Consider the following 26214-nt stretch of genomic DNA (forward strand, 5'->3'; position numbering starts at 1 on the left):
TTCCGTGCGCTGCTCTGGTTCACCAGAAGCGGCTTAGTCATGCTGGCCACATGACCCGGAAGCTGTACGCCAGCTCCTTCGGCCAATAAAGCGAGATGGACGCCGCAACCCCAGAGTTGGCCACGATTGGACCTAATGGTCAGGGGTCCCTTTACCTTTACCTAGCTACTGACTAGTCAAGCACGGGCTGTGTGGTAGATGACAGGCAGGATCTCATTCTTTCCCTAGAATGAGCTGTGAGCTGTTGACTTGTGGGGAAACTCAAAGGCTGCTAGCAAAATATTTTGTTGCTAATTGCAAAATCCTGTGCTGGGCTTCTTTGCTTCAGCAAGGGGCAGTTCTGATGGTGCCTGAGCCAAGGCTCGGACTTTGCTCTCATTTCCCAAGTCCTGCAGGTGGGAGCAATGCATGGAGGCTGTCGCCTGCTGGAGTGAATGCAGAATTTGGAAGTTGTGGCAGGACTCTGTCTCCCAGCTGACCTTTCCAGCTCCACCAACCCTGAAAGCATCTTAGCTGAAATTGTGATGCAGTTTCAGGTGCTTCCATCTGCCCAGTTCATGATGCCTCCTTCCTCATGCACAGAGCAGCTGCAGTCTCCCAGTGTGGTGGTGGAATTTCAGGCAGCCCAAGCAAATCCCAATGTCGATTTATTGTTAGCCCTATAACTCTTCTTCCAAGCAGCACAGAGTGACATTGTATTCTCACAAGCCTGTGAGTGAAGGTTCAATAGAAATCTAGTTTTTATGTTACTGCAGAGGGAACTGCAAGCATTGCTGTTCTTGCAGTGTGATTTCACATGACCACAGTAGTGGATGAAATCTTGGATCGCCCGGAGTTGCCTGTATTGCTTCTCCCACCAGTGTCTACAGGGGCCATTCTAGCATGGAAAAAAACAAAGTGATCACACTGGCTCTGTATAATGTGTACCATGGGAGCAGTTTTTCAGTGGCCACTATGTTGCTGCCGTGACTGGGTGCATTTACCCAAGGCCACCCAATGAAATTCATATCCAAAACAATATCTGGGATACTGAGATCTATATGCCTGACACCATAGTCAGCACACAGCACTGGCTCTTGTCTGCATCTGGTCTACAGATGGCCAGGATATCAGTGCAGGTGGAAGATCCCCAAGCATGTGGGCTGGGGGGTTGTGATCTGCAGAGTTAGCACATCTGAACTCAGAAAGAGCCATGCACAGATGCACTCCTGAAAACATTGTGCACATTCTCAACAGCCATCTCCGTTTCTAATTTTCATCCTCAGTCTTGGCAACAAATGCCCTCCCTTCCATCATGATGGTGCATAATGATTTTTTCCCTTGTGCCCCATCAATTCTTCTTATTCATGAGTGTGCCACAATAGGGCTGACCTATAAGTTTTGATATGTCAGAAATAAAATGAAGAATGATAGTTTAGTAGTGTTGTGTGAAAATTAAGAAAGTATCTCAGCAGGGTATTCAAATAGCAGTTGATCACTACTTGCCATCTGTAGTGTTTGCATTGTGCTTTCTGTCATGGTTTGCTGGTGACGAGAATGGAGGATATGGAGTTGTGCAGCACACGGCCCTGATATTCAAGACAGAGCACAAAGTAAAAATGGCACCGAATCAAGAACTGTAGGCTAACTTCCAGTATATGATGTATTGTAATGCTCAAGACAGCTATCCGCTCATTAAAGTTGGCTTAATGTTATGAATTCCGTTTAATAGGTTGGCTGGGTTATAATAAACATAATACAAAACATTGGCCACTTTTTTGAGATGGAAATGGTGTGCTATAAAAAATTTTAAATAAATAACTCCTCCCACCCATTTTCTCCATGGTAAGCATGGAGAATAAGAACTTAAATGCTACTGTGGCTTACTAGTCAGAATGATGGTTAGAACGACAAAATGAAATGATTTCCATTTTATCTCTATGCTTTAGAACAGTGTTTCCCAAACTTTGGTCTCCAGTTTTTCGGACTACATTTCCCATCATCTCTGACCGCTGGCCTTGCTAGCTAGGGATGATGGGAGTTGTAGTCCAAAAACAGTGGGAAGACCAAAGTTTGGGAAACGCTGCTTTAAACTGTTAACATTCTTCAAAAGGACAATAATTTCTTTAAAAATAATATCTCTGGCATGATAGAGTGGTTCTAGGAAATCCAGGTTACCTACCTCATTGGGTTGGTTTGAGGGCAAAATGAATGGGTAGGCGGGGAACCTTGTAAGTTGCTTTGAGTTCCTTGAGGGGAAATGTGGCATGCCAATGTAGTAGACAAATCTCTGGGTATACTCAATGCAGAACTGTTCTTGATTTACCTCTGTTAAAGATTAAGATTTTGACAATGTTATAATCTTGTGTTGTTTCAGGACCTCAGGGCAGAAACCCCACTTGGTGAACTGTGGCATCATGACTTTTGGGGGAGCAAACTCAGTAGCAATACCAGCCATAAATCCTATCGACCGCTTACTGTATTAACTTTCAGGTGAGATGCTTTCGGGCTCCACTTAAGACATTTAAATGGGGCAGGGGGCGGTCATTAAATGGAAGTAGAATTTACTGAGATGCTACCTTTAACATGGAGGGAAGTTTCATTTGTGCTCTTATGTGCTGCTACTCTACCCATGAAGCCAGCTTCCTGTAACCAAACTCTTATACCTGTTTAGGATCACAACATGCGTAGCAGTCCAAAATCTCTCGCAAAGAAAATATCCTGCCATGCTTCTTCTTCCTGGTAGGGACAGGAGGAGTATCACATAGACGTCAAAGGTCACTTCTTGGTTACAGAGGACCATGGAGGTTCATCAAGCTAGTTCTTAACAACCAAACGTCACCCATCTTGACACACCCACACGTCACCATGCATATTTTCCAATATTTTTAATGAAGGATTTTTTTTAATTGACACAACTTTGTAGGTCCTCTGAAAATATATAACCACTTAAGTGAAATCGTATGATGAGAGCGGGGGATTGAGGAAAGGTACTTGCCATCAAACGTAATATAATAAATGATATGTTGTGCTGAAGAAGGAAACTCAAGTGAGTGGTTTTCAAGCACAACACCCTTACTGCTTTGGCACACGTTTTCTACTCTTCTTTCCTTTAGCGTATAACGTTCTTTATGAACGAATGGCAGAATGCCCTGGAGGTGGGGAGAGAAAAAGCAGGGATCGTGGCCGGCAGAACGGCATACACTTTTTGCACAGGCCCATCTATTATTCCAGTCTCCTGTGTCAACAGATGGAAGACCAGCACAGAACAACCCCAAAGCATGTGTCTCTTGACAGGGAGCAGGTGTGTTGCAAAGGTGTATCCAATTCTCCTTCTCTTCCCCGCCTCCTACAAAAATAAAAAAGCATCACGCAGACACCTTAGTTTATCCCTCTCTGGCTCAATCTTGCATATGAAACACAGCACTGAGCATCTGGAGTTGCTGATGGGGAAGAGTGGAAAACTGGATTTATAAATGTATTTTCTAAGGGGCACCTTAGCCAGGAAAATCTGTGTGCCATTGAAAGGCGAGTCCCTGTTTGCACTAGTGCATTCAATCTTTTCCTCCTCTCGCCCACATTCTTCTTATCAAGGAGTACTTAATTGCTGGGAACATTGAAAGCTTCCTTATAGCAAAGACATCTTCCTACTATTCACACATTGCTCTAGCGCTGGAAGAAGTTCTGGAACTGCAGGTGGTATTCAGCTAAGTTTTACTTGGCAGTAGACCTATTGAAATTAACATACCTAACTTCCTCATTAATTTCAGTGGGTCTGCTCTGGAGTAAAACATGGTTGAATACCACCCTGTGACCTTGAAAGCTCTGGCTCAAAACCAGCGCTCCTTTTGAGATATTGCAGAGAAGGGGAAAATGAGTGCATAAAAAAAAGGAGGAGTTGAAGAATTAACTGAAAAGGAATGACTGAATGGAGAAGAGCACATTTAGGAGGGGAAGGGAGTTGGCTTCCTATCCTCTTCAGCAACATGTTCTTGTCGCTGGGCCCAGTGTTAAGGTGCCTACCTGTGTGTGCCCCTCTTCCAGAAGCAGAGCCAAATGATGGCTTCCCAGCAGGTGCTTCACTGCCGCTTACCGGGAGAGGTGGGCAAGGCAACAGGAAAGTCAGCAGAATGCAGGTGCACCAGCAGAACCAATCCAGTGCTCTCACTGGTGTGCCAACTTTTGCCTTCCCCCTCTCTCCCGGTAAGCAACGATGACTCCATTGCCTTGTGGCTCCACCCCAATGTAAGAGCTGCTCCTGCTCTCTTCATAATTTGTTTCCACTGTGCATCGATAGTAAGTAGTTTGACACTGCTGTCTTGATGAATACATCCAGATTTATTCAGAATTTATTTTTTTAAAAGTATTTGTGCATTTTAATCCATTCATTTGTTGTAATTTCTAACACCAATGTTTTCCCCCCCTTGTGTAGGATTAATTACCTTTTAGCTGGAGGCTTCTACCCATTGGGCTTTCATGTCGTCAATATAATACTCCATTGTGCTATCTCTGTCTTAATTGTTGATGTCTTCTCAATATTATTGGGTGGGCTGCAGTACACCAGTAAAGGAAGACGGCTAAACTTTGTCCCCAAATCATCCCTGCTCGCGGCTTTGCTGTTTGCTGTACATCCAGTGCACACTGAATGTGTAAGTACTTCACGATTTGAGTATTAAAAGCTCAAAAACCCAGAGTCCATTAACAATATTTAATCTTCCTTATCTTTTCAAATACATGTATTATGCAACCCATAGGTGTGGGGTGGGTGTACAAATTGTGTACATTTGCATGTGCTTTGTATTGATGCAACTGTGCTTTTTTGTTCTTTTGGGGTTGTTGTTTTTTGCACATGACTAATCCTAACTTGTGCCAGGAGAAGCCAGTGCTAGGATTTCTGCTAGTGCAGTGGAACTCTTCCCCCCCCCCCCCCATGTCCCTGTGCACCCTCCCTAGATCTGCTCCAGAGAGCTGGGAGAACCTTCATAACAGCACGTGGGAGTATGAGAGGGGAGATAGTTCAATCTGGCAACTCTCTTGTGGGTCTGGTTTTTTGTTTTGTTCTTTAGATTTAGATTTATATATCTCCTGCTCTTACATGGAGTTCCCAATAGTCTCCCATCTCCCCCCATTTAAGCACCTGCTTAGCTTCAGTAAGGTTATAGCAGGGATTGCCAATGTGATGTCCTCCAGATTTTGCTGGACCCCTACATCTATGACCATTGGTCATGTTGGCTGGAGTGAAAATGAATTGGAGTCCAGCAACGTCTCAATTGCATCACATTGACACCCCCTGGATTTTCGAATCTGGTGTTCAGACTACTCACTGGATACCTGCTCTTTTAATAGTTAACTTTGCTGCTACTTCATAAGTTCATGCACTTTTCACATTGTAGGTCTTTGCTAAATGACAGTGAATTTCTGTTGAGAATTCTTAATTTTGCAGAAGCTGATAGGTTGGGGTGGTTTTTTTTAACATCTGATGCATTTAATGGCAGCTATCGTGGTACAATAATATCAGAATGTAAAAACATGCAAAATCTGGAGATGATGAGAAGCCAGATGTTTTTGAAATAGCAACTGTATTGATTTTCCACATAAATGACATATTTTGACAAATTATTATTAGAATCTGTTTCCAGTGGAGTAGACTAGTTTCTTTTGTGCTGGTGGATATAAATGCAAGGAATCTTAAGACTTTTCATATATAAAATGGTTGTAGAAACACTTGTTCTTCATAGTGTTTTCACTTCTCAGTGAGTCTTGGGTTTGGTTCCATAGGTGATATATTTGGCTTGGGCTAAGGCGATATCGCTCCAAAATACCCATTCACTAAACAATGGGTTGAAGCTGAGGAAACCATTTTTGTGAGGTTTTATTTCTCTTGCAAAAGCTGTTGCTTTGGAGGGCACAAAAAATTCCACAAGACCCCCTTCTTTCCAGTATTTTGCACATTCCCCTCCATCCTTGTCTACAGCCACTGTTTCCTGCCCCACCCCCTTTGTCAAGCCTCTCTTTGTCCCTATGGTGAGTGTTGGGATATGGATCTTAGTGGTCCTCAAAGGTCACGTAGGAGAAGGCTCAGGTGTCCAATGGCAGTGTAGAGAGGATTTGGGCTCAGAGAGGGAATGCCGTCCAGCCCAAAGCAGAATCCACTTCTTCTTTGAGCCCACTTCGTTCTACCTGCTCCCTGGAGATGAAAGGATGATAGCTATCCTTTTATCCAAAGGTGACTGTTGAAAGGAGAGTTTTGTAGACTCTTGTTTTGACTGAGCACAGTCAGCCAGCACAGTTGACTTCTTTGTTCACCAGCAGTATCTGCAGGGACTAGCATGAAAACATTAGCCTTGAGAAGGGACTTGTGCCATTGATTGATGAAGTCGGGTTTGAACATATTTGAACAAGGATGAGAGGGATTGTTTTGACCTCCCTGGTATTATCCTGCCAGAGTAGGGGTGGTTCCGTAAGTGCCATCTCCTATCTTACATACCCCCATTCAAACTCACATATCTAGAATTTTGGTAGTGTGTAAACGTCTTATCCAAGGGCTCTTTATACTTGCAGGAACTCTCTATGTTGACTTCCAGCATGGGAAAGGGCTACCACTTAATGAGAATGGGTTCAACCCAGCTAAAGTTAACTGCTCTTAAAGGCTCATTGATTCCAACAAGAGCTGATGAAGCCTTTGGTTAATTCTCTCATATTGAGATCAAGGGGACTTCAGCATGCTTCACTTGGGCTGTATTGTGGCCACTGTTCACAAATCCCTGGTGGCGCTGATGCAACGGTTTTTTAAAAAAGCAATTAGCCTTCCACACTACTTCACTTGAGGGGAAACTTCTATTTTGGTAATTAAATCCCTTTTCTTTTCTTTTTCAAGATCGCTGGGATTGTTGGCAGAGCAGACCTGCTGTGCGCCCTGTTCTTTTTATTGTCTTTCCTTGGCTACTGCAAGGCGTTTAGAGAAAGTAAGTACTTGAACACACACCATCGGTTTCTGAGCAGATCAGTCTGTTAGAGCACCACCAAAACAACGAAAATTAGTACCTAATTAATATATGGTGCTGAGAGATCAAAGTGCTCCCAGTTTGTGTCACCAGTCCCCCATCTCTCTAATGTTGCGTGTAGGAAGCAGTGTATGAATTAAGTGCTTGCACGTATATCTGCCCATGACCTTTTCTTTAACTGGAAGAATCATTGGAATTGGAGGTGGAAATGGTATAGTGCACATATATGTGAAATTTGTGGACTATACACATGTGTTTTAATTGCATTTTGTTGCCAGCCTCCTTAGGGACCTCTGTGTGGGTTGAAACACAGGACAGAATTTTAATGAATATTTTTGATGGCCTAAGTGCATGATGGCCAGCATCCTAAAAAGAGCCCTGCTAGATGAGATCAAAGACCCTTTTAGTCCAGCAGACTCTTTCCTACAGGGATGAACCAGATGCCTCAAAGGAAGCCTCCTATTTTTGTTTTCCAACAGCTGATAATCAGAGTCATGTTGCTGCTGATCCTAGAGGAAGTGTGCAGCCATAATGATCAATGGTCACTGTTACCCTTATACTTCATGAATTGGTCGGCTTATAAGTAAGATACATGTGTGGATAGCTCTCTATGCAAGTCCTACTTCACATAAAATACTTCTGCATGTATGAAGCAGGCCTAAAAGAGATGCTTTCGGTTAGAAGAATTAGGAATGAGAAGAAACCTTTCCAGATGATACACAGGTGACTGAAAAACCACATGGAGGCTAGTAATTCATAGACTGGTACCAGGATGGAAAGAGGATTGTGTCAGGATTATGATCCGTGCTTTTTCTCTGGGGGCACTCAAGGCTACGCAGTACTGTCACCTCCCCCCAAAATGTTAAAAGTGTGGCACTTAATGTAACTTAATTGTGAGTACCAGCACCCTTTTTCTTAGAAAAAAGCACTGATTGCCTTCCAGGCATCGTGCCTAAAGCCAAAATCATATATAGTCAAAACAAAGTCATTTTCCCCCAGGATCCCATCCTGCCCCCTTTCCAGCCTATTTTTATTTTTTGCCATGCGTGTAAAGCTGAATGTGCACAAGTTAAATGCACATTAAGTTGCAGGCTTACTGTGTCTCCTTTGTTACCTCTGTTTCACTCACTTCTTCAGATGCACTGTTAAAACAAAATGTTTCACATCCAGGTACCCAAACACCATATTGAAGTGCAGCTATAAAATCTTCTTCAGTTTCCTTGCAGAACCTTCCTTGTGCTTATTTCATGCTTTTTTCATCTTAACATTTGTACCCTTAATCAGAACAATGATTTATTATGACTTTGCCAATTTACTCATCAATGTTATTATTCTTTTGCTTCATTATACAGTTACATTGTTTTTAAATATTAACTCACTTGGGCTAGCTTCTGCTTTTTAAGGGAAACCTCCTTAATTCTTTAAATATTTATATGCCATCATTTGGATTTGTCTTTGCGCTTGTCTGATCTGTGGTATATATTTTATGTATACCTCTGCTATACTGTATTTTAATGACCTCTACTCTTCTCAACAATACTTAAGCCTCATGTAGGGTTTTCTGGTTGCGTGAGTTTTTACAGTTAGTGGCAGAGAGATAAGAAAATGCTAACTCATCTCATTGTCTGGAGAGAGAAAACTTCTGGATTCACATTGAATTCCAAAGACAGGACCTCCCACCATTGCTTCTCCCTGTTTTGAAAGAAGGGGTGGGTGTACGCTGCTGACAAATCATAGCTCCCCTAAAATCATGGAGGCGGGAGAAACAGTCTAAGGCAGCCAGATATAGGGCAGACTGTAGGCCCCCTGTAGATATGATTAGCTCCCTCAGCATTACAAATTCCTTAGAACACTTTGTGTATGTGTGGATCTTGGGGTGGGGAGCAGAAAGAGCTGGATTGGAGCGTGCAACATTTGAGGGTGGTGTTACCTGGCATAGCAGGGGACGCGGGTAGCGCTGTGGTCTTAACCACTGAGCCTCTTGGGCTTGCTGATCGGAAGGTCAGTGGTTTGAGTCTGTGCGATGGGGTGAGCTCCCATTGCTCTGTCCCAGCTTCTGCCAACCTAGCAATTCGAAAACATACCAGTGCAAGTAGTTAAATAGGAATTGCTATGGCAGGAAGGTAAATGGCGTTTACATGTGCTCTGGCTTCCGTCACAGTGTTCCATTGTGCCAGAAGCAGTTTAGTCATGACCCGGAAAGCTGTCTGGACAAACGCCAGCTCCCTCGGCCTGAAGCGAGATGAGCACCGCACCCCATAGTCGCCTTTGACTGGACCTAACCGTCCAGGGGTCATTTACGTTTTCCTTTTTTTTTTAACCTTACCCGCTTTTTACGTAGCCCACTGCTTGCTGCCATCTTCAGCAACATGGAACCTGGAAACACCCCGAGGGGGCTCATTTCAATCTATGAATTTAGACGGTTGTTGAGAGGATTTGAGATGTGGCATGTTCAGGTGGCACTTGAGACGAGAAAAAGAGAAATGGAGGTCAGGGGGCGAGAGGACCCTGCCTTGCTCAAACTCCAAACAGCTTATAGGAAAGGTTTAAAAATAATTCTCCCTGTGCTATATGGGGATGTTTAATAAGGAGGGGGGCAAGGAAAAACCTGCTCTGTAAAATTTCCTGGTTGAAGACTAGGAGACAGTCTCAAACCTGAGCTCTCTAACACAATGCAGCCTCATAGGGAAAGGCCTTTTCCTTTCTACATGCCTCTCCTCAGTGAATACTTGTGAGGTGAGGAGAATCTCAGGCCCATGGACCTCTCCCCAGGCCAAACCTCTCTCCAGCCCTGCTCCAGGCAACTCCCCTGTGTGCTTTAGCCTAAATGGAATGTGTCATTGGACTGTGATAATGCTTCTTGCCCGAATAAAGGATGGAGATATTTGTGTGGTGTATATCTGGGTAAAGGTAAAGGGACCCCTGACCATTAGGTCCAGTCATCACCGACTCTGGGGTTGCAGCGCTCATCTCGCTTTATTGGCCGAGGGAGCCGGCGTACAGCTTCCGGGTCATGTGGCCAGCATGACTAAGCCGCTTCTGGTGAACCAGAGCAACACACGGAAACGCCGTTTACCTCCCCGCCAGAGCGGTACCTATTTATCTACTTGCACTATGACATGCTTTCGAACTGCTAGGTTGGCAGGTGTATATCTAGAATCCTCTTAACTTTTGTATCGCTGGAATGTAACCTACTGTAACAAAGTCAAGAGTCATATCCATTGCTCTCTCATTGTTCTCAACTACCACTGGCATGTGGCCCCCAGATGTTTTCCTATAAGGCAATGTGGCTCTCAGTTCCCTCTCCCAGGGATACACTGCAACATTCTATGTCAAGTCCCATTTTTGTTTATGTATGGCCACTGCTTCATCAATTCGTATGATTTGTGTCAGATGCTGGGTAGTGCTGTGGTACAAATCAAGAGCCGCCTCTGCTCTTACACATTAACCTTTGGAATCAAAGCTGCCTATTAATTGCTAGAGGGAGAACCCAGGCTTTAGATGTAAATGTTCAGCCAAGCCTTCGACCCAAATAGACCTCAGTCCCACAATGACTTCATTGGAGCATAAAATGAATGTACAAGTTGCATGGCCTCCCAGTATGAATTTAATCTATTTCTGTAAACTAGATTCTCTTATATAAAATGACAGAAACACTTGTGGGCATTTAGCTTTCTGGAACAGGAATCAAATGCTTTCCGCAAATCTTTGGCACGGATTACACTTGTGGCCATCTGGTGAGGGTGGCAGAGTGCCTTCTCACAATATGGTGCACCAGTTTAAACTCGGTTCAGGTGCCAACCAGGAATGAGTTCCATTCTCTGAAAGGAGATCGTGGTGGGAGAAAGCAGCATTGTTGTAGGGAGTGTGCTTCGTTAAGCTGATTAGCACACTTGGCATGCGTGCGACCAGAGTAATAGCTGGCACTTGTTCATTGCTTTACATTTTCGGTGCTATTGACTGAGAATCAAAAGTTAAATTGACTATTTGGATCTGTTGGACTTTATATTCTGGGGTTTTTTTTATAAGGTTTTTTTTTTTAGAAGTTCGTATGATGTCCATTTTAGGGATGAGAATGAAGATTGTGCATGCAAAAATGTGTGTGCGCGCACACACACACACACACACAAATGTATATACAAATATATAGAATTTTCAAACCTTGAACATCAGTGTGCTTTTTTAGCATAGATCTGTATTCCCATTCAGAGCGAAGATTGATGCTGGCCCAAGAATCTTAGAAATGAAATGCATTTACTTTTTGCACATCACTTTCTAAAGGTTTAGAATGAGTTGAAACGATTCCCATAGTGAACTGGTCTAGATGTTGCTTTTGCCATATGTAGTATAGGGATTGGCATGCATTTATTATTATCATTTTATGATTGCATTTATATCTCGCTTTTCCTCTAAGAAGGTCAATGTGGCACACACACACACACAGCTACCCCCTTCCCCATCTTATCCTCACAACATCCCTGTGAAATAGGTTAGGCTGGGACAGTGTGACTGGCCCAAGGTCATCCAGTGAGTTTCATGGCTGAATGGGGATGGGAACTTGAGTTGTCCTAGGCCAGTACTTTGACTCTCATACATGTATTGAGCCTTACCACAAATCTTGTTTGGGAGGAATGTTCCAAGTTACACAACAACAAATGCAGCCTTCCCACCACGAAAGAGGAGAAATAAAGAGGCTGGAGAAATAAAGGGGCTGGGGGGGGGGTGATAATACTCTGAGCTACTTGATCACAAAGGCAGCCTCCCCACTGACGAACTCACCCCTCTTGAGGACCTTCCCCACACCTGGACAAGGTCCTAGCAGATGCGTAGTGAGCAGGAAAGCTGCATGCACGGCTTAACGCAGGGACGGATTTAAACCTCCCTGCCTGGAAAATTAGTCTAGGAAGATCCACAGCCCCGCAGATACCCGTCTGCGAAGAGAGTGGGGACTGCCTGATTAAATTACAGAAAACCACCCCCCCCCCACCCGAGTACTTAGCCAGCCGCAGGACGATCAGGGGAGACTTTCTGGACGTCCCAGCGACTCCGATATAGCTTGGAAGCAAAACACCAACGCAGAGACGCTGCAAAAGCTGGTCCAGTAAAAGGAACAGAGGGCAGAAAAGCCGACAAACAAAAGGCCGGCAGACAAAAACCAGGGTCAAAACCGCTCAGCTGGAAAGGGGAAAGAGGGCAGTCCCCGGACGTGCCTGGCCTTAAGTAGGCTAGGCCACGCCTCCCCTGCCCGCCGATTGGCGGGCCAGGTCGAAGGCACGCCCGGGGATTCCCTGGATCTCGGGGGGGGGGGCAAAAGGCCAGCCCCCGCGTGTGTGGGAGGGGTTAACCCGCAACTCCCTCTCCTCCCGAGCTCGGAAGTGGCTTTGTCCTAGGCCACTACTTTGACTCTCATACATGTATTGAGCCTTACCACAAATCTTGTTTGGGAGCATAATGTAAGCACTATTTTCCTCATTCAGGAAAACATACAGGTACACAAACATACAGGTAAACAGGACAACTAGCAGATTGTGGGGAGTATGTGTTCAGATCAAGTAAATGATGCAGGGGGAAGGTTTAAATCCCATCCTCCAATGCAGTGATCCTCATCCCGTTCAGAACTCCAAGACTGCTTTGAAAATAAATGAAAAAAGAAAGGAGGCCCTCTCATTGGTCTCCATTATTTTGTCTAGTTTGACCCTGACTGTTGAATTATAAGTAACGTTAATTTATTAATTATTAATGTTCCTTTCCGACATACCAAGAGACATTTATTTTGCACTTTAGGTAGGTATCCATATTGGAGCACAGAATGCGAAGTGAGAACAGGTCCTCTGTTTGTGACTTTGAAATCAGTAGCATTATGGAGTTGGCAAATGGAAGGGTTTTCTGAAGTCACTGTTGTGGGGGGAAGGGTGTGCGAAATAACGTTTTGTGGAAAGGCTTCAGAAAATTCCCATTTGGTATTGGGAAAGCAGCCAATTTTAATCACAGTATTTTTGTTCAGAGGGATATTTTTGACTTGCTTGGTAGATCTATGTGCAAATTACTGCTTTTTTAAAAAAGCTTGTGCTGTACTCTTAATCTGTAGCAGAAGCCTAAAATTTGCTAACAGAATTTATTGTATATTAATGTCAGGCAGTAACTTGCTAATGGAATGAACATGTGTGTCTACATTCTATCTGTCTTACTGAAAATTTGAACCATGAAAAGCAGACCACATTTTCTCTTATCTTAAACATTTTTAAAGTAATTGACAAAGAGCATATCCTTGAATGATAGAACAACTTTCCACCTAGGGCCAATGTCAATGCTTCTATATGTTGTCAGTTTCTTTTCTTTATGCCCTGTTTTTAAACTGATAGGTAAAGAAGGAGCCCAATTTTCTACTGCCTGGGTCTTACTGAGCGTCCTCCTAGGAGCTCTAGCCATGCTGTGTAAAGAACAAGGAATCACAATACTGGTAAGCCTTCTCTTAACAGTTAAGCATTGACATTTCTTATCAGCCAAAAGCAGCTCACTGTTAAATAAACTCTCTTCATATGGCAAAATATGTGTCCCTTATGGTTTGTGCATCGCTTAGGCTTTCTTACAGAAAATATGTGGTAAATTCAGCAACGATAATCATAATAATCTTTCCTCTTTTCCCGTTTTTGTTCTCTGATTTCTATTGCAAGTGCTTTCAGATTTGGTATTCGCCAAGTCTGAAGGTGTGCCGAGTGCTGATTTCACTACATGAGTTACTGTTGGTATTACTGAAGAATGTACACCAATGGTTCCATGAATAATCTCCCAAGTCTGTCTGCATTATACTTGGTTAAGACTTGCAAGAGCGTCTTATTGCCTCGTTGCTCTCATTTCTCTCTATGAGATTGATAATTTAGGACTCTTGGTGTGAGACCCAACTCTTCACCACATGCAAGGAAGGCATAGTGTGGAAGATTTTTCATAGCAGTGCTTCATAACCAATCACATAATGACAGTAGGAAGTTATTGGTTACATGGAAGTCACTCAAGCTTTAGTCCAGCTCCATCAACTCCTAAAGAATGGTGTGGGTGAACATATAATAATAATTAATAATTTATTATGTATACCTTGCCCATCTGGCTGGGTTTCCCCAGCCACTCTGGGCGGCTCCCAACAGAACATTAAAAACACAATGAAACATCAAACATTAAAAACTTCCTTAAACAGGGCTGCCTTCAGATGTCTTCTAAAAGTCAGATAGTTGCTTATTTCCTTGACATCTGATGGGAGGGCGTTCCACAGGTCGGGCGCCACTACCGAGAAGGCCCTCATGAATGAGTTGCAGTGAACTGTAGGCTGAGGCACTGCTTCCTCCTCCTTTTCAGACAAAATAAGGAGAGATAAATCTTCCCCTTTCATTGTAGAATAAACCACAGTTTCACTTTGGGCCACATAAAAAACTTGGGGACACTGGCTTATTTTAGCCAAAGTTAGTTTAAACAAACCGAGATGTCAAAACTCTGGATTAACTTCCTGGTTTGTTTCTCAGGTGTTTTTGTATATTAACATTGATCTGAGCTTTGTTCCAAAGTGTTTTCCCTGCTTCTCTTGCACATGGTTCATTCAGGACCTACGGTACTGTTATGTAAACCGCTTAGAGGTTTTCAAAAATTAGGCAGCTGTTTTTATTTATTTCATAAAATGTATATACTGATTTTTAAAACAAAAAAACTTTCATGTCAGTTATAGAAATTCTGTTTAAACAAATAAATAGTTACCGTATTTTTCGCTCTATAAGACGCACCAGACCACAAGACGCACCTAGTTTTTGGAGGAGGAAAACAAGAAAAAATATATTCTGAATCTCAGAAGTCAGAACAGCAAGAGGGATCGCTGCGCAGTGAAAGCAGCAATCCCTCTTGCTGTTCTGGCTTCTGGGATAGCTGTGCAGCCTGTATTCGCTCCATAAGACGCACACAACATTTCCCCTTACTTTTTGGGAGGGGAAAAAGTGAGTCTTATAGAGCAAAAAATACGGTAAATGAAGTGGTTTAGGCCAGCCTTCTCCAATCTGGTGCTCTCCACACATTTTGGACAACAACTTCCATCAACCCCAGCCAGCATGGCTGCTGCTGGGTTGTAGTCCAAAACAGGCTGGGAAAGGCTTGTAATTGAACTGAGGCTTAAGAGACCTACACAGATCCAGAGTAATTATTGAACTGCATGGTGTGACTCTTGTTGGTGGTATCCATCTGTCTCAAGAGACAGTGGATTGTGCCTCTGGGGGTGAAGTGAAACTGCTGCATTAGGAAGTGACCTTCGCAGGGCACAATCCTGGGCAGTATGTATGGGGGTTCTGGGCTGCTCACTGATACGGCTCAAAGGAAAGCAGAGCAATACATTTGGCACCAGTTTGGCTGCAGGAGTTGCCGAAAGGAGGCGTCCAAGGCGCCATCCAACCATCTTAGGGACTCCACTCTGGATATGTATAGTGTTTAATCCTTAGCCTTTTCCCTTCTTGATGATATCCCGCAAGGCAGTGGAGATAGTGTAAATACATACCAAAATTTAAACGAGACAAATCTCTCCTTTCTCTTTCTTAACCTTCTTTCACCTTCCCCCTGTTTTGTTTTCATCCCTGTCTTCTTAGGGTTTGAACGCTCTTTTTGATGCTGTGATGATTAACAAGCTCAATATTTTGGAAGTTCTTTTGAAGATACTGCGCAAGGACAAGTCGCTGGAGGTGATTCCATTTATATATTTAAAAGAGCTGCCGCTTTTAACTTTATACAGTAAGCATTTAAGTGTTAGCGTCAATACATCTACAGCAGCATGAAAGATCAAGCTGTTCTTTGATCTAGTAAGTGAGATTATTTGGAGGTCAAACACTATGACAGAACGTTGCCTTCAAAATGTGAGTGTTCATGATTTCAGCCCCAATAAGCCTCAATATTGCAGATCCTTTAACTTGACTTACTGCAACTGTTCTGTGGAGCACTGCTCTGAATATCAGAGGGAATGCTGCTAAAACTAGTCAATCATGTGGATCAGATTATCTCTTCTTAGAATAACAAAATTACATCCTTTAAAATCTCATTTTCCAATAGCAACTCTTGTCTTCTGATCACAATTCTGTTTTTTGTTTTGGATTTTTTTTTTAACAATGAATATACATTGTGCTTTGTGCCACCTTAAGATGAGTAGGTGGAGGAGGTGATATGTAGATTTGCGCCCCTGTTTTGTGTGTGGTTTTTTTTAAAAAAAATATAATGCAAATACATATTTTAAAAAAAACATCACCTTCCTGAACTTTTAAAGTCCCCTGGCTTGCTCACTTCCTTCCTGTAGCAGTAGCGTACAGAATCTTCTCAGTCCTCACCCAATGTAGTTCAGGCCTTATGGCAGGCATAGGCAAACTTGACCCTCCAGATGTTTTGGGACTACAACTTCCATCATCCCTAGCTAACAGGACCATTGGTCAGGGATGATGGGAGTTGTAGTTCCAAAACATCTGGAGGGCCGAGTTTGCCTATGCCTGCCTTATGGGAACCTTTGTTCCAGGCTTACTTTCAGGGCTCCAAACTTGAATAAAATATTGGCCGGGGGGTGGGGGTTAAGGTAAGCCCTGCCCCGCATAAGAAGCAGTGCATGCACACCATTTGAATGACAATGCCCCTCAGATATTTTATTGAGGAAGCTGAGTTGGCTCCTATGGTCTCCTTTGTTTAGCTTCATATACAGTGGTGCCCCGCAAGACGAATGCCTCGCAAGACGGAAAACCCGCTAGACGAAAGGGTTTTCCGTTTTTCAATGCGCTTCACAGGACGAATTTCCCTATGGGCTTGCTTCGCAAGACGAAAATGTCTTGCATTTTTTTTCGCTCCCCACCCCCTTTTTCTAAGCCGCTAAACCACTAATAGCCTTTTAGCAGCTAATCCATTAATCCTTTAAGCCTTTAATAGCCGCTAATAGCTGCTAAACCGCTAATAGGGTTGCTTCGCAAGACGAAAAAACCGCTAGACGAAGAGACTCGCGGAACGAATTAATTTCGTCTTGCGAGGCACCACTGTATTTACTGTCTTCTGTTCTTGCAAGTCCATACTTTTCATTCCATTTTATCCTGCTTTTGACTGGCCACAAGTTGACTGGCCAACACTTGCTTCTCTCTCCCTAAACCTCTTCCAGGCTTCAACATGCATCTCTTTAAGTCCCTTAGATTTTTCTTCTTGGTGCCCATTCTCATTAGCATCTTCTCTCCTTTTTCCCTCCCTCCTTCCCTCCTTTTTTTTTGGGGGGGGGGGGGGCTCAGACTTTTAGCCAAGTGACTATTCAAATTTCCAGACCTCAGCCTCCTAATGTAGCTCTTTCTCTCTAATGGCTTCTGTGAGAGCTTTCCCCCAGCCAAACTGATCTCTTATTTCCCTCAGAGAAGCTAGAAGCTTTCTTCTTCCTTACATGGTTGAGCCTAGAAACATGAGAGCTTTAAGGACATAGTCTACTGCTTAATATTGTCTACAATGACTGCCAGTGGCTCTTCAAGATTTCATACAATCATAGACTCATAGAACTGCAGAGTTGGAAGGGACCCCAAGGGTCATCTAGTCCAACCCCCTGCAATGTAGCTCATTATGCTAAATGGTTTTTTTTTATATATAAAAAAACTTTGCTGAAAATTAAAGCGCTCATTTGACATTTTACCGCAGAATTTGAAACACTAGTGTTAGCAGGCTCCTTTGATTGTTTTTGGTGTTTAGCAATTGTCAAATGCTGTGAGCTGCTGCCAAATCTCATATTACATTGCGTATCCACTATCAAATACAAAATAAAACAGGGTGTCGGTTATTTATTTGTTAGTCAAATGCTTTAGAGTGTTGCATGTCATCTGTCAAATACAGTGAAATGCTAAATACAATTACATGTGGTTGCTGAGTAAGAAATGCTATGTCATGGTGGCTGTTCCATACTTTAAATAACTATTGCCACCATGATAAATTCTAAATTTTATAAATTCAGGGTGGTTAAAGCAGTGAGAGTACTCTAGTGCCTGATGTAACAAATAAAATACATACAGATTCTTTTTAGAAACTTGCTGTTTCGAATGCCTGATCAAAAGCTTTGATAATACAATGCATCTTCTTTCCCTTTGCAACCAGCTTCAAACGTGCCTACTTGGAAGCAAACCCCATTGATTTCAGTGGGGCATATTTCCAAGTCAGTATGCTGAAGATTGGAGCCTATGTTTTATTGTAAATCTTTATGGTGTAGATGAACCAGAGCAAACAGCAAGTTTGTTTATTAGACTTTCATGTTCTTGCAGTTCCCTATTGTGTCTGTAATACTGCAAGGTAGGATACTAATAATATGAGGATATGCTGAAGAATTTCATATCTGTACCCTATACTAGTAACCGGTAGTGTTGCTATAACAACAGTTGCCTCACAAACTTTTATGTCGCTATCATGTGGCTCACAGTTGTTGAACTTAATTTGGGCCAGGATTCAAATGGGACCACCATTGATTCTCATATGAAGGCTTCTTCCTGCAGTTTTCCAAACATGAAAAAAATAAATATGAAGCTGAGGAGAGGCTTTGAGACCTATCTATTTTCTTCAGAAATCCTGGATTACTTGGGCACAGAATGTTGTTTTTCTTCTTGGTGCATCTATTTCCACTGCTTGCATAAACTGTCTGTCTTCTCACGATCCTGGATAGGCGCATCAAAGTCTTAAATCTTAGTCCACTGGGTAAGGGCGGCAGAATGGCAACAGGGGAAAGCTGGCTTCTGAGATTGCCCACATTGGTATTACCCTTCTTTCGCAGCAAGTGGGACTTAAGATTTACTTTATCTTTAAAAGCCAGGATACTTACTAAAACCCTTTGAACCAGATGGGATGGGGTCATGGATTGGATGGAGGTACCTCTCCACCCAGCCCTCTAGCCTCTGCATGCCAAGAAGAAGAAGAGTTTGGATTTGATATCCCGCTTTATCACTACCCGAAGGAGTCTCAAAGCGGCTAACAATCTCCTTTCCCTTCCTCCCCCACAACAAACACTCTGTGAGGTGAGTAGGGCTGAGAGACTTCAAAGAAGTGTGACTAGCCCAAGGTCACCCAGCAGCTGCATGTGGGGGAGCGGAGACGCGAACCCGGTTCACCAGATTACGAGTCCACCGCTCTTAACCACTACACCACACTGGCTCTCACACCAGTGTCGTTTCTGGTGGCACAAAAGTTCCCATGTTCTACTCAATGAATGTGCCAGTAGGCAGAAATGTAACTGGTAGGATCCCCATTAGCAGCAGCCTCATAAAAGAGAATAGAGAGGCGGTGGTGGAATTGGGCTTGATTATTACACCAGCTCCAGGCTACTGCATCAATTTGTCTCCTCCTGCTTCTACCCCATTAAGCGCCACCAGGCAGCACCTAAGTCCATGTACTGTATATCCCACCTTTCTTGGAAGGAGCTGCATGTGGTTTTCTCCACACACCCCAAAACCACCTTATGAGGTAAGTTAGACTAAGAGACTGGCCTGAGGTGGTGACCCAGTGAGCTTCAGGGCAGCATAGGTCTTTGAACTTGTGTCGAACACGCCTAACCACTACACCACACTGACTGCTGTGCCTTTTCTGCACTTCTGTGGAAAATGGAATATAAATGCAATGCAGGGCTACTTGTACAATTCGCTCCATGCTTGGCAGAGTCTTTGTTGGCAGCGTTGTATTGTCTGTACTCTGTCTCGCCTGTATGGGGATATGATGTCTTTAATAGTGGGATGGCTTCACTCACCATTAAATCACTGTAGTACAATACAGCAACCAAACTTTTTTCTACCATGTGTCTGTTACAAGCGCAGGAGCCTTTATTATTACTATCATCATTATCATTAATTGGGTCAGTAGATGGCAAAGTTAGAGAAGCATTAGTACTGTCTGAATTAGTATCTGTCTGAATTTGCAGTTGTTAAAAGGAAAAAGTTGTGATGACCTGAGCTTTTCCTTTTCTTTTGCTCTCTTCCTCTCTAGAGTCTAGTGGTGTTTAGAAAAGGACTTCTGTTCAGGATGACTCTTCTGTTATCCGGAGGAGCCACCATGCTGTATGTGCGCTGGCGGATTATGGGCACAGGACCACCGGCGTTTACTGAAGTGGATAACCCAGCTTCATTCGCAGACAGTATATTTGTGAGGGTAAGTGGCAAAGGCATTGCTTTTCAGTGAGCTAACAAATTAAGGCTTTTTTTAAAAAAGCGAAGGGGCCATGTGTCATTTCCAGAACAAATGCTTTGTACATGGCAAGTTCTCCCATTCAGTTTCTGGCAACTCCCAAGGGTAGGCTTGCAAAAAGGCTTTTGTGGACTGCTGCCAGTCCGAGTAGACAGTACTGGACTAGATGAACCAACAGTCTGATTTGGCATCAGGCAGCTTTGTGTGTTCATACATAGCTTACAAGAGTTGAACCATCAAAGTGGCAAAAGTGTCATTCCTTGAGGGTGCTGAATGAATGATGCTTTTAGAATGTGAATGTTTTAAATCGGGTGTGGAACCTTATTCAGTCCAATGTCCACATTTCTTATGGGCAACTTCTGACAGCCACACACCAGTTGTGGACAGGGCTGGGGGCAGAAAGGGGTGGAGGAATGAACTTGACTCTTGACCTTTGTACAGTGGGTTACATTCCAGCCATGCAAAAGCCAGAGGTTTACACACACACACGTCCATAATAATAATAATAATAATAATTTATTATTTATACCCCGCCCATCTGGCTGAGTTTCCCCAGCTACTCTGGGCAGCTTCCAATCAAGTGTTAAAAACAACACAGCATTAAATATTAAAAACTTCCCTAAACAGGGTTGCCTTCAGATGTCTTTTAAATATAAGATAGCTACTTATTTTCTTCACATCTGAAGGGAGGGCCTTCCACAGGGCGGATGCCACTACCGAGAAGGCCCTCTGTCTGGTTCCCTGTAACCTCACTTCTCACAATGAGGGAACTGCCAGAAGGCCTTCGGTGCTGGATCTCAGTGTCCGGGCTGAATGTTGGGGGTGGAGATGCTCCCTCAGGTATACAGGACCGAGGCCGTTTAGGGCTTTAAAGGTCAGCACCAACACTTGGAATTGTGCTCGGAAACGTACTGGGAGCCAATGCAGATCTCTCAGGACTGGTGTTATGTGGTCCTGGCAGAGGACACCTTCTCAAAGCCCAGTGAGTGCTAACCTGGCTTCGGGAAGGAGGTGTGACAGGGTCCTAGATAGTGATGTGTGGTGAAATTTTTCATAGGGGAAAGGTTAGGACCAGAGGCACCAGCTTGTGAAGGTGAATGTGTGTTGTATGTCGCGACGTCGTGCATGTGAGCATCGTTCCTCCCTGCCTAAGCCAGGCAGAAGCTTCCTGGGTTTTGGGAAGGAGGTGCCAGGGGAACATTTAAGGGACTACTCTAGTCCCCTGAGGCCACTGGCTGCACGCCACTGGTCCTAGAGTCCTCCTGCCTCCTTCCCAAGCCAGACATGTGTTTGCTGGGCTTCGGGAAGGAGGTAGGAGGGCTGTGGGACCCTATCAGAGCCTTGTGCCTCTTGCCCAAAGCCCAGTTTAAGCCGGAACCACAAGGGGGGGCATATTATCAAGGTCTCCCCACTCCTGTTTAAAAAATAAATAAATTATGCTCACTTTTGGATCAGGGGATTTTTTTATTGTTTTGGAAATGTCTACTTCAAAGTGAATGGCTCTGCTGGATCTACCACAGTCTGGTTAGATTAATGATACAGAACTGTCTTGATCTGAGTAGCCATAGTTTTTCAGTCACATATGTTCTCTATGCTTTGACCACTGGAGCTGCATAAGGCAGAGCCCACTGTTAAGTGCAGAAGCCAAAGAACTTTGAGCAAAAGCCAGAAGTGGGATATTGCCAGTAGCACCCACTGGATTGTAACCATACAAGCCTTCCTAGAAAAGAAGATTCTTTTGGGCAGCCAAATTTGTATAGTGGAGAACAGGGGACAGCAGAACATGCAATTACACTGAGATAACGTTAATTAACTTACATTTGATTAGGCTAGAGTCTTGGAGCCAATAAGTGTTTTATCTGATAAACAGTTTTGTTAAAGAGGAGGGTTAAATAAAAACTAGGCGATCTGAAAAAGTAGTAGTGATTTTGCCCCCTTCCCCCCTTCCTAACAGCCTCTTAAAGTTCAGTATGAAGTAAATGTTTGTTTTTCCTTTGACTGACAGGCTATAAACTATAATTACTACTATTCGTTGAATGCATGGTTGCTGCTGTGTCCCTGGTGGCTGTGTTTTGATTGGTCAATGGGCTGCGTGCCCCTTATTAAATCAGTCAGTGACTGGAGAATAATTGCACTAGCAGTTCTTTGGTTCTGCCTAATTGCTCTGATGTGCCAAGCCTTGTGCTCTGAAGACAGCCAGAAGAGAAGGTAAACGACATTATTGAATTTTAAATTTCTAATTGGGTTTTCTTATTTCCAACACTCTTCATCTTCCTCCTCTTCCTTTTTTTTTAAAAATAACAACAAATCAGTGGAATCAATATACCTTGGCAAACCCAGTTCAAATAAATATTTATAGCTCCAACTTGCATTCTCTTCCCAATTTGGCTCCATCATTTTTTTACACTGACTATGGGGAGGCAAACTTGTAAAAGGGAGGTACGGATGGCTGCTTTATGTTCTTTCTGAAATGGCATTTTCAGATCCTTAACTCTGTAGGGGGTAAAAAGTAATTTGTGGTCAGAATAAAGTGTAATTGAAGTATGTTGTTTTCCTTCGCCTCTTTCCACAATGTTTCTTTTGTTAATAATAATAATAATAATAAAAGCCTTAAGAAAAAACTTTTAGGAAAAAAATGGTTCTGGTTGTTGATTAAAAAAATAAAATGCTGTCCCAGAGTGATTACTCTTCATCAGTAAACAGTCAGAGAGAAAATAATATGGGGTGGGCTAGGGGAACCCCTGTCGTTTTAGAGAAATGAAAGTTGCTTTAAGAGGATGAAACAATATTTTTTGAGAAGATATTACAGGTGTTGTTCTGGTGTTCTTGAACCAAACATTTAATCCTTTTAATTGGCAAAACTGCACCTTGTTCAAATTGGCCTTTTATTCCTTCACAAGGATTCTTGCTAATCTTGATCCAGCTTTTCCCTTTAAAAATAAATAAAAACAAATGACCTAATAGTGCTTAATAGCAGTTCATGTGCATTATTTCCATACTTTTACAATAGTCCTGCAAGGTAGTATTCATTCCTGCGAAATAGTGGCTTGCCTAAGGTGTGAGCTTTGAACCAGCAGTGTCACAGCTTGCGCTCTTAACCCCTGGGCCGGCTGCCATCTTTTTGGTTTGCGTACAACACATAGATGTGATTACATCTTGCATTTTTGCTTCAGGAATTTTTCACTTAAGATACCTTGGATCCCCTGCCCCCTCATTTTCCTTGGCAGATCCTTAAAAGTTTCTTTTTGTTTGTATGCTAATATTTGGATGATAAGCTATCAAAATATTTTCTTCCATACATGTGTTCCTGGATGATATCCAGAACGCACAAACACAACCGTATCCTGGAATCACAGAAAGCAGACCTGACATAAACAGGGATTTTTGCAGTTAATCATTTGTGCTTGTGTATAGTGGGGGGAAAGCAAAGCAAATACACATGATCTGTGGTAAAGCATAAAGTAGGAAGAACTCTTGTGCCCAGTGATACCAGTGGTAAAAAAGTAATTATATTGTAGAGACATTTTGCTAAAAACTAGACCCTGATGCCACAAGGAAATACTTTGTGTCTGTTAGTGTTTCTCATTATACATACTAAATATCAGGAGAATCTAAAAAACAGCTGTAACTTGTTGCCCTTATGACAGAAGTGGGGATTAAATCTACAGGCATGGGGGCTTCTCTAGAGTGCATTAAACCTACCAAATCGCAGGCGGGTAGTTCCAGGGGGTCTTGTGCTAGATAACTTTTTAAAATGTGACATTTTAAACAAAGAAAAGGTCAATAACACTTTCATTTTTTCCCCCAGAAATGGACTAAAACCAGCAAATCCATATTGGCTTCATAATTTTGAGGAGGGAGTGGGGGGTTGCCTCTCTTGATTACCTTAAAATAACTTTTATTAGCAGCTTCATAGCGGCTGGCTTAACTTTCTTGTGCTTGTGTCCTCCTATAGATAGACATTACAAGGTTCAAGTGTTCAGAATAGTGCCTGTGGAGCGCTGAAGCACTCAAGAGGATTCCCACCCCTCGCCCAAGCAAAACAGTGGTCTTAAAAAAAAAAAGATAAATGAAGCATCTTACTTAAAAAAATAAAAATCTTCAGCTGCTCTGCTTCCAACAACAACAAAATCACCCAGAGCACTTTAGTGCTTCACAGATAGCATTCTGAACATCTTGCTTTTTGCAAAGCCCATGGACCTAGGGAAACATATGTGTATGGAGGGAAACATAGAAATATAGTTTACACAAAGTATAGTACAAAAACTATAGAGCAGCAGAGCAACATGAGGTCTTGTGGAGGGAGTGACTGGGTGCTTTGGTGACCCTGTGGTCCAGCTCAGGGAGTGGTGAAATCACCCCAGTTCACCTCATTATTGAGCCCCAGCAAAGAGCTGCTATACACCCCTACTAAATACTCCCCTTCCCATTTAGGTAACCCCTTCAAAACAAGGGCTTCCCATGCATATTTAGCATGTCTAGATTGAGTACATTATGTTAAACTTTGGATCACCAAACTATTACATGGCAAGCACACGGACATCATTAACGCAACTGATTGCTTGGAGTATTTTCCAACATGACCTTTAATGATACGAGATCTTCCACTGAGTAGTTCCTTCCCACCCTGCTTAGTAACATCAGAAATCTACAGGTTTCCCCACAGAGGAGCCCATGCAGCAGTTCCTTCATGCAACAGCATTACCATTCCTGGGAAGATATTGGTATAGAAAAGAGCCATGGCATGAATTTTTCCCATATGATACCGTATTTCTGATGTCACTGAATGGAATTCGGCATGGATTCTAAAGATTCCATGCTAAAAAGACAGAATTCAATTAGATTCTTTGAAACCCCAGCTTTTTACATGTAGATACTAAGTTGTAGCATAAAAATATCATAAGAAGTCATGATTGCGTTGTTCATCCTGTAACTTACTTTCTGCCTTCCAGAATCCTGACATTGGGTTTGGGATTTCTCATCATCCCTTTCCTTCCTGCAAGTAATCTGTTCTTTCGAGTTGGATTTGTTGTTGCAGAAAGAGTAACCTACCTCCCGAGTATTGGCTATTGCATGCTGATTACATACGGATTCAGTCTATTGAGCAGACAAGCTAAAAAAAAGGTACTAACAAAAGGATCCATATAACTGACAACAGGTACACACACACACACACACACACACACACAGCTTTAAATGTGGTTCCTAACATGTGTTTCTTCTCTCCAAGAAATTTCTTGTTGCTGCTCTGCTGGGCCTCTTGTTGGTAAATGTGTGGCGTTGCGTTATCCGCAGTAACCAGTGGAGATCTGAAGAACAACTTTTTAGGAGTGCTTTGTCTGTGTGTCCACTGAATGCAAAAGTAAGTTTTGGAGTAATATGCAATAGCCATATGCATTGCACTCTGTAAAGGCAAATCCCTATTTTGAAGTAAAAATTTGAACAAATGTAAAGGAAATTAAAAATCTGAAAGTGTTTTCATTTAAGTGAAAACACCACCACACCACCAAGTAAGTTCAAAAACTATTTTTTGTTCCTCTTGTCATTTGGATCTAAAATGTAGCTACATCCCTGTGGTACATTTCTGTGTGCCTTTCCCATCCTTTAGAGCATTGGTCTTCAACTGGTGTGTCGGGAGCTACTACCAAGTTGCAGCCTGATACAAACATAAGAAAGAAAGAGAAACAGGTCCCCAAACAATCTTTAGTTAAAGGTGGGTCCTGGGTCTGAAAAGGCTGGTGAATACTAATTCAGATCAGAGGCAGAGGAAGGGGAGTACAGTCGGTGCGGGCCGCCCTGGGTGTCACCACTGAGGGAGGGGACAAAATGCCGGGCGGAACTCACCGCGGGGCCTGCAGTATGTCCAAGCCACACAGGCAGGCTGCCTCCCCACCCCACCCGTAGGGTGACTGAGTGGGAGGAGGCAGGCAGATTCAGGAGCCCCGCGGTGTGCCCTGCCCTCGCCCTGCCCCTATGGGTGGCTCGCCCCGCCCCTATGGGCACGCTGCCCCAGGTGCCTGAGTGGCTTCCTCCGCCGCTGATTCAG

The 26214-nt window shown here is 43.1% G+C and overlaps 1 protein-coding gene across 5 annotated transcripts in view; it reads left to right on the forward strand.

Moving 5' to 3' along the window:
• TMTC4 (transmembrane O-mannosyltransferase targeting cadherins 4) overlaps nt 1-26214 on the forward strand; it is a 71737-nt gene that overhangs the window by 35458 nt on the left and 10065 nt on the right. For all 5 annotated transcript variants that reach the window (XM_083437786.1, XM_083437787.1, XM_083437785.1 and 2 more), the window contains 9 exons: nt 2357-2472; nt 4412-4628; nt 6857-6944; nt 13346-13443; nt 15599-15691; nt 19971-20132; nt 22174-22376; nt 25121-25292; nt 25399-25530. In XM_083437786.1, the coding sequence (XP_083293912.1) occupies nt 2357-2472; nt 4412-4628; nt 6857-6944; nt 13346-13443; nt 15599-15691; nt 19971-20132; nt 22174-22376; nt 25121-25292; nt 25399-25530 (1281 nt within the window). The remainder of the gene's footprint in view (nt 1-2356; nt 2473-4411; nt 4629-6856; nt 6945-13345; nt 13444-15598; nt 15692-19970; nt 20133-22173; nt 22377-25120; nt 25293-25398; nt 25531-26214) is intronic.

This window comes from Podarcis tiliguerta (assembly GCF_965153285.1).
Source record: "Podarcis tiliguerta genome assembly, chromosome: 4".
Lineage (NCBI taxonomy): Eukaryota > Metazoa > Chordata > Lepidosauria > Squamata > Lacertidae > Podarcis > Podarcis tiliguerta.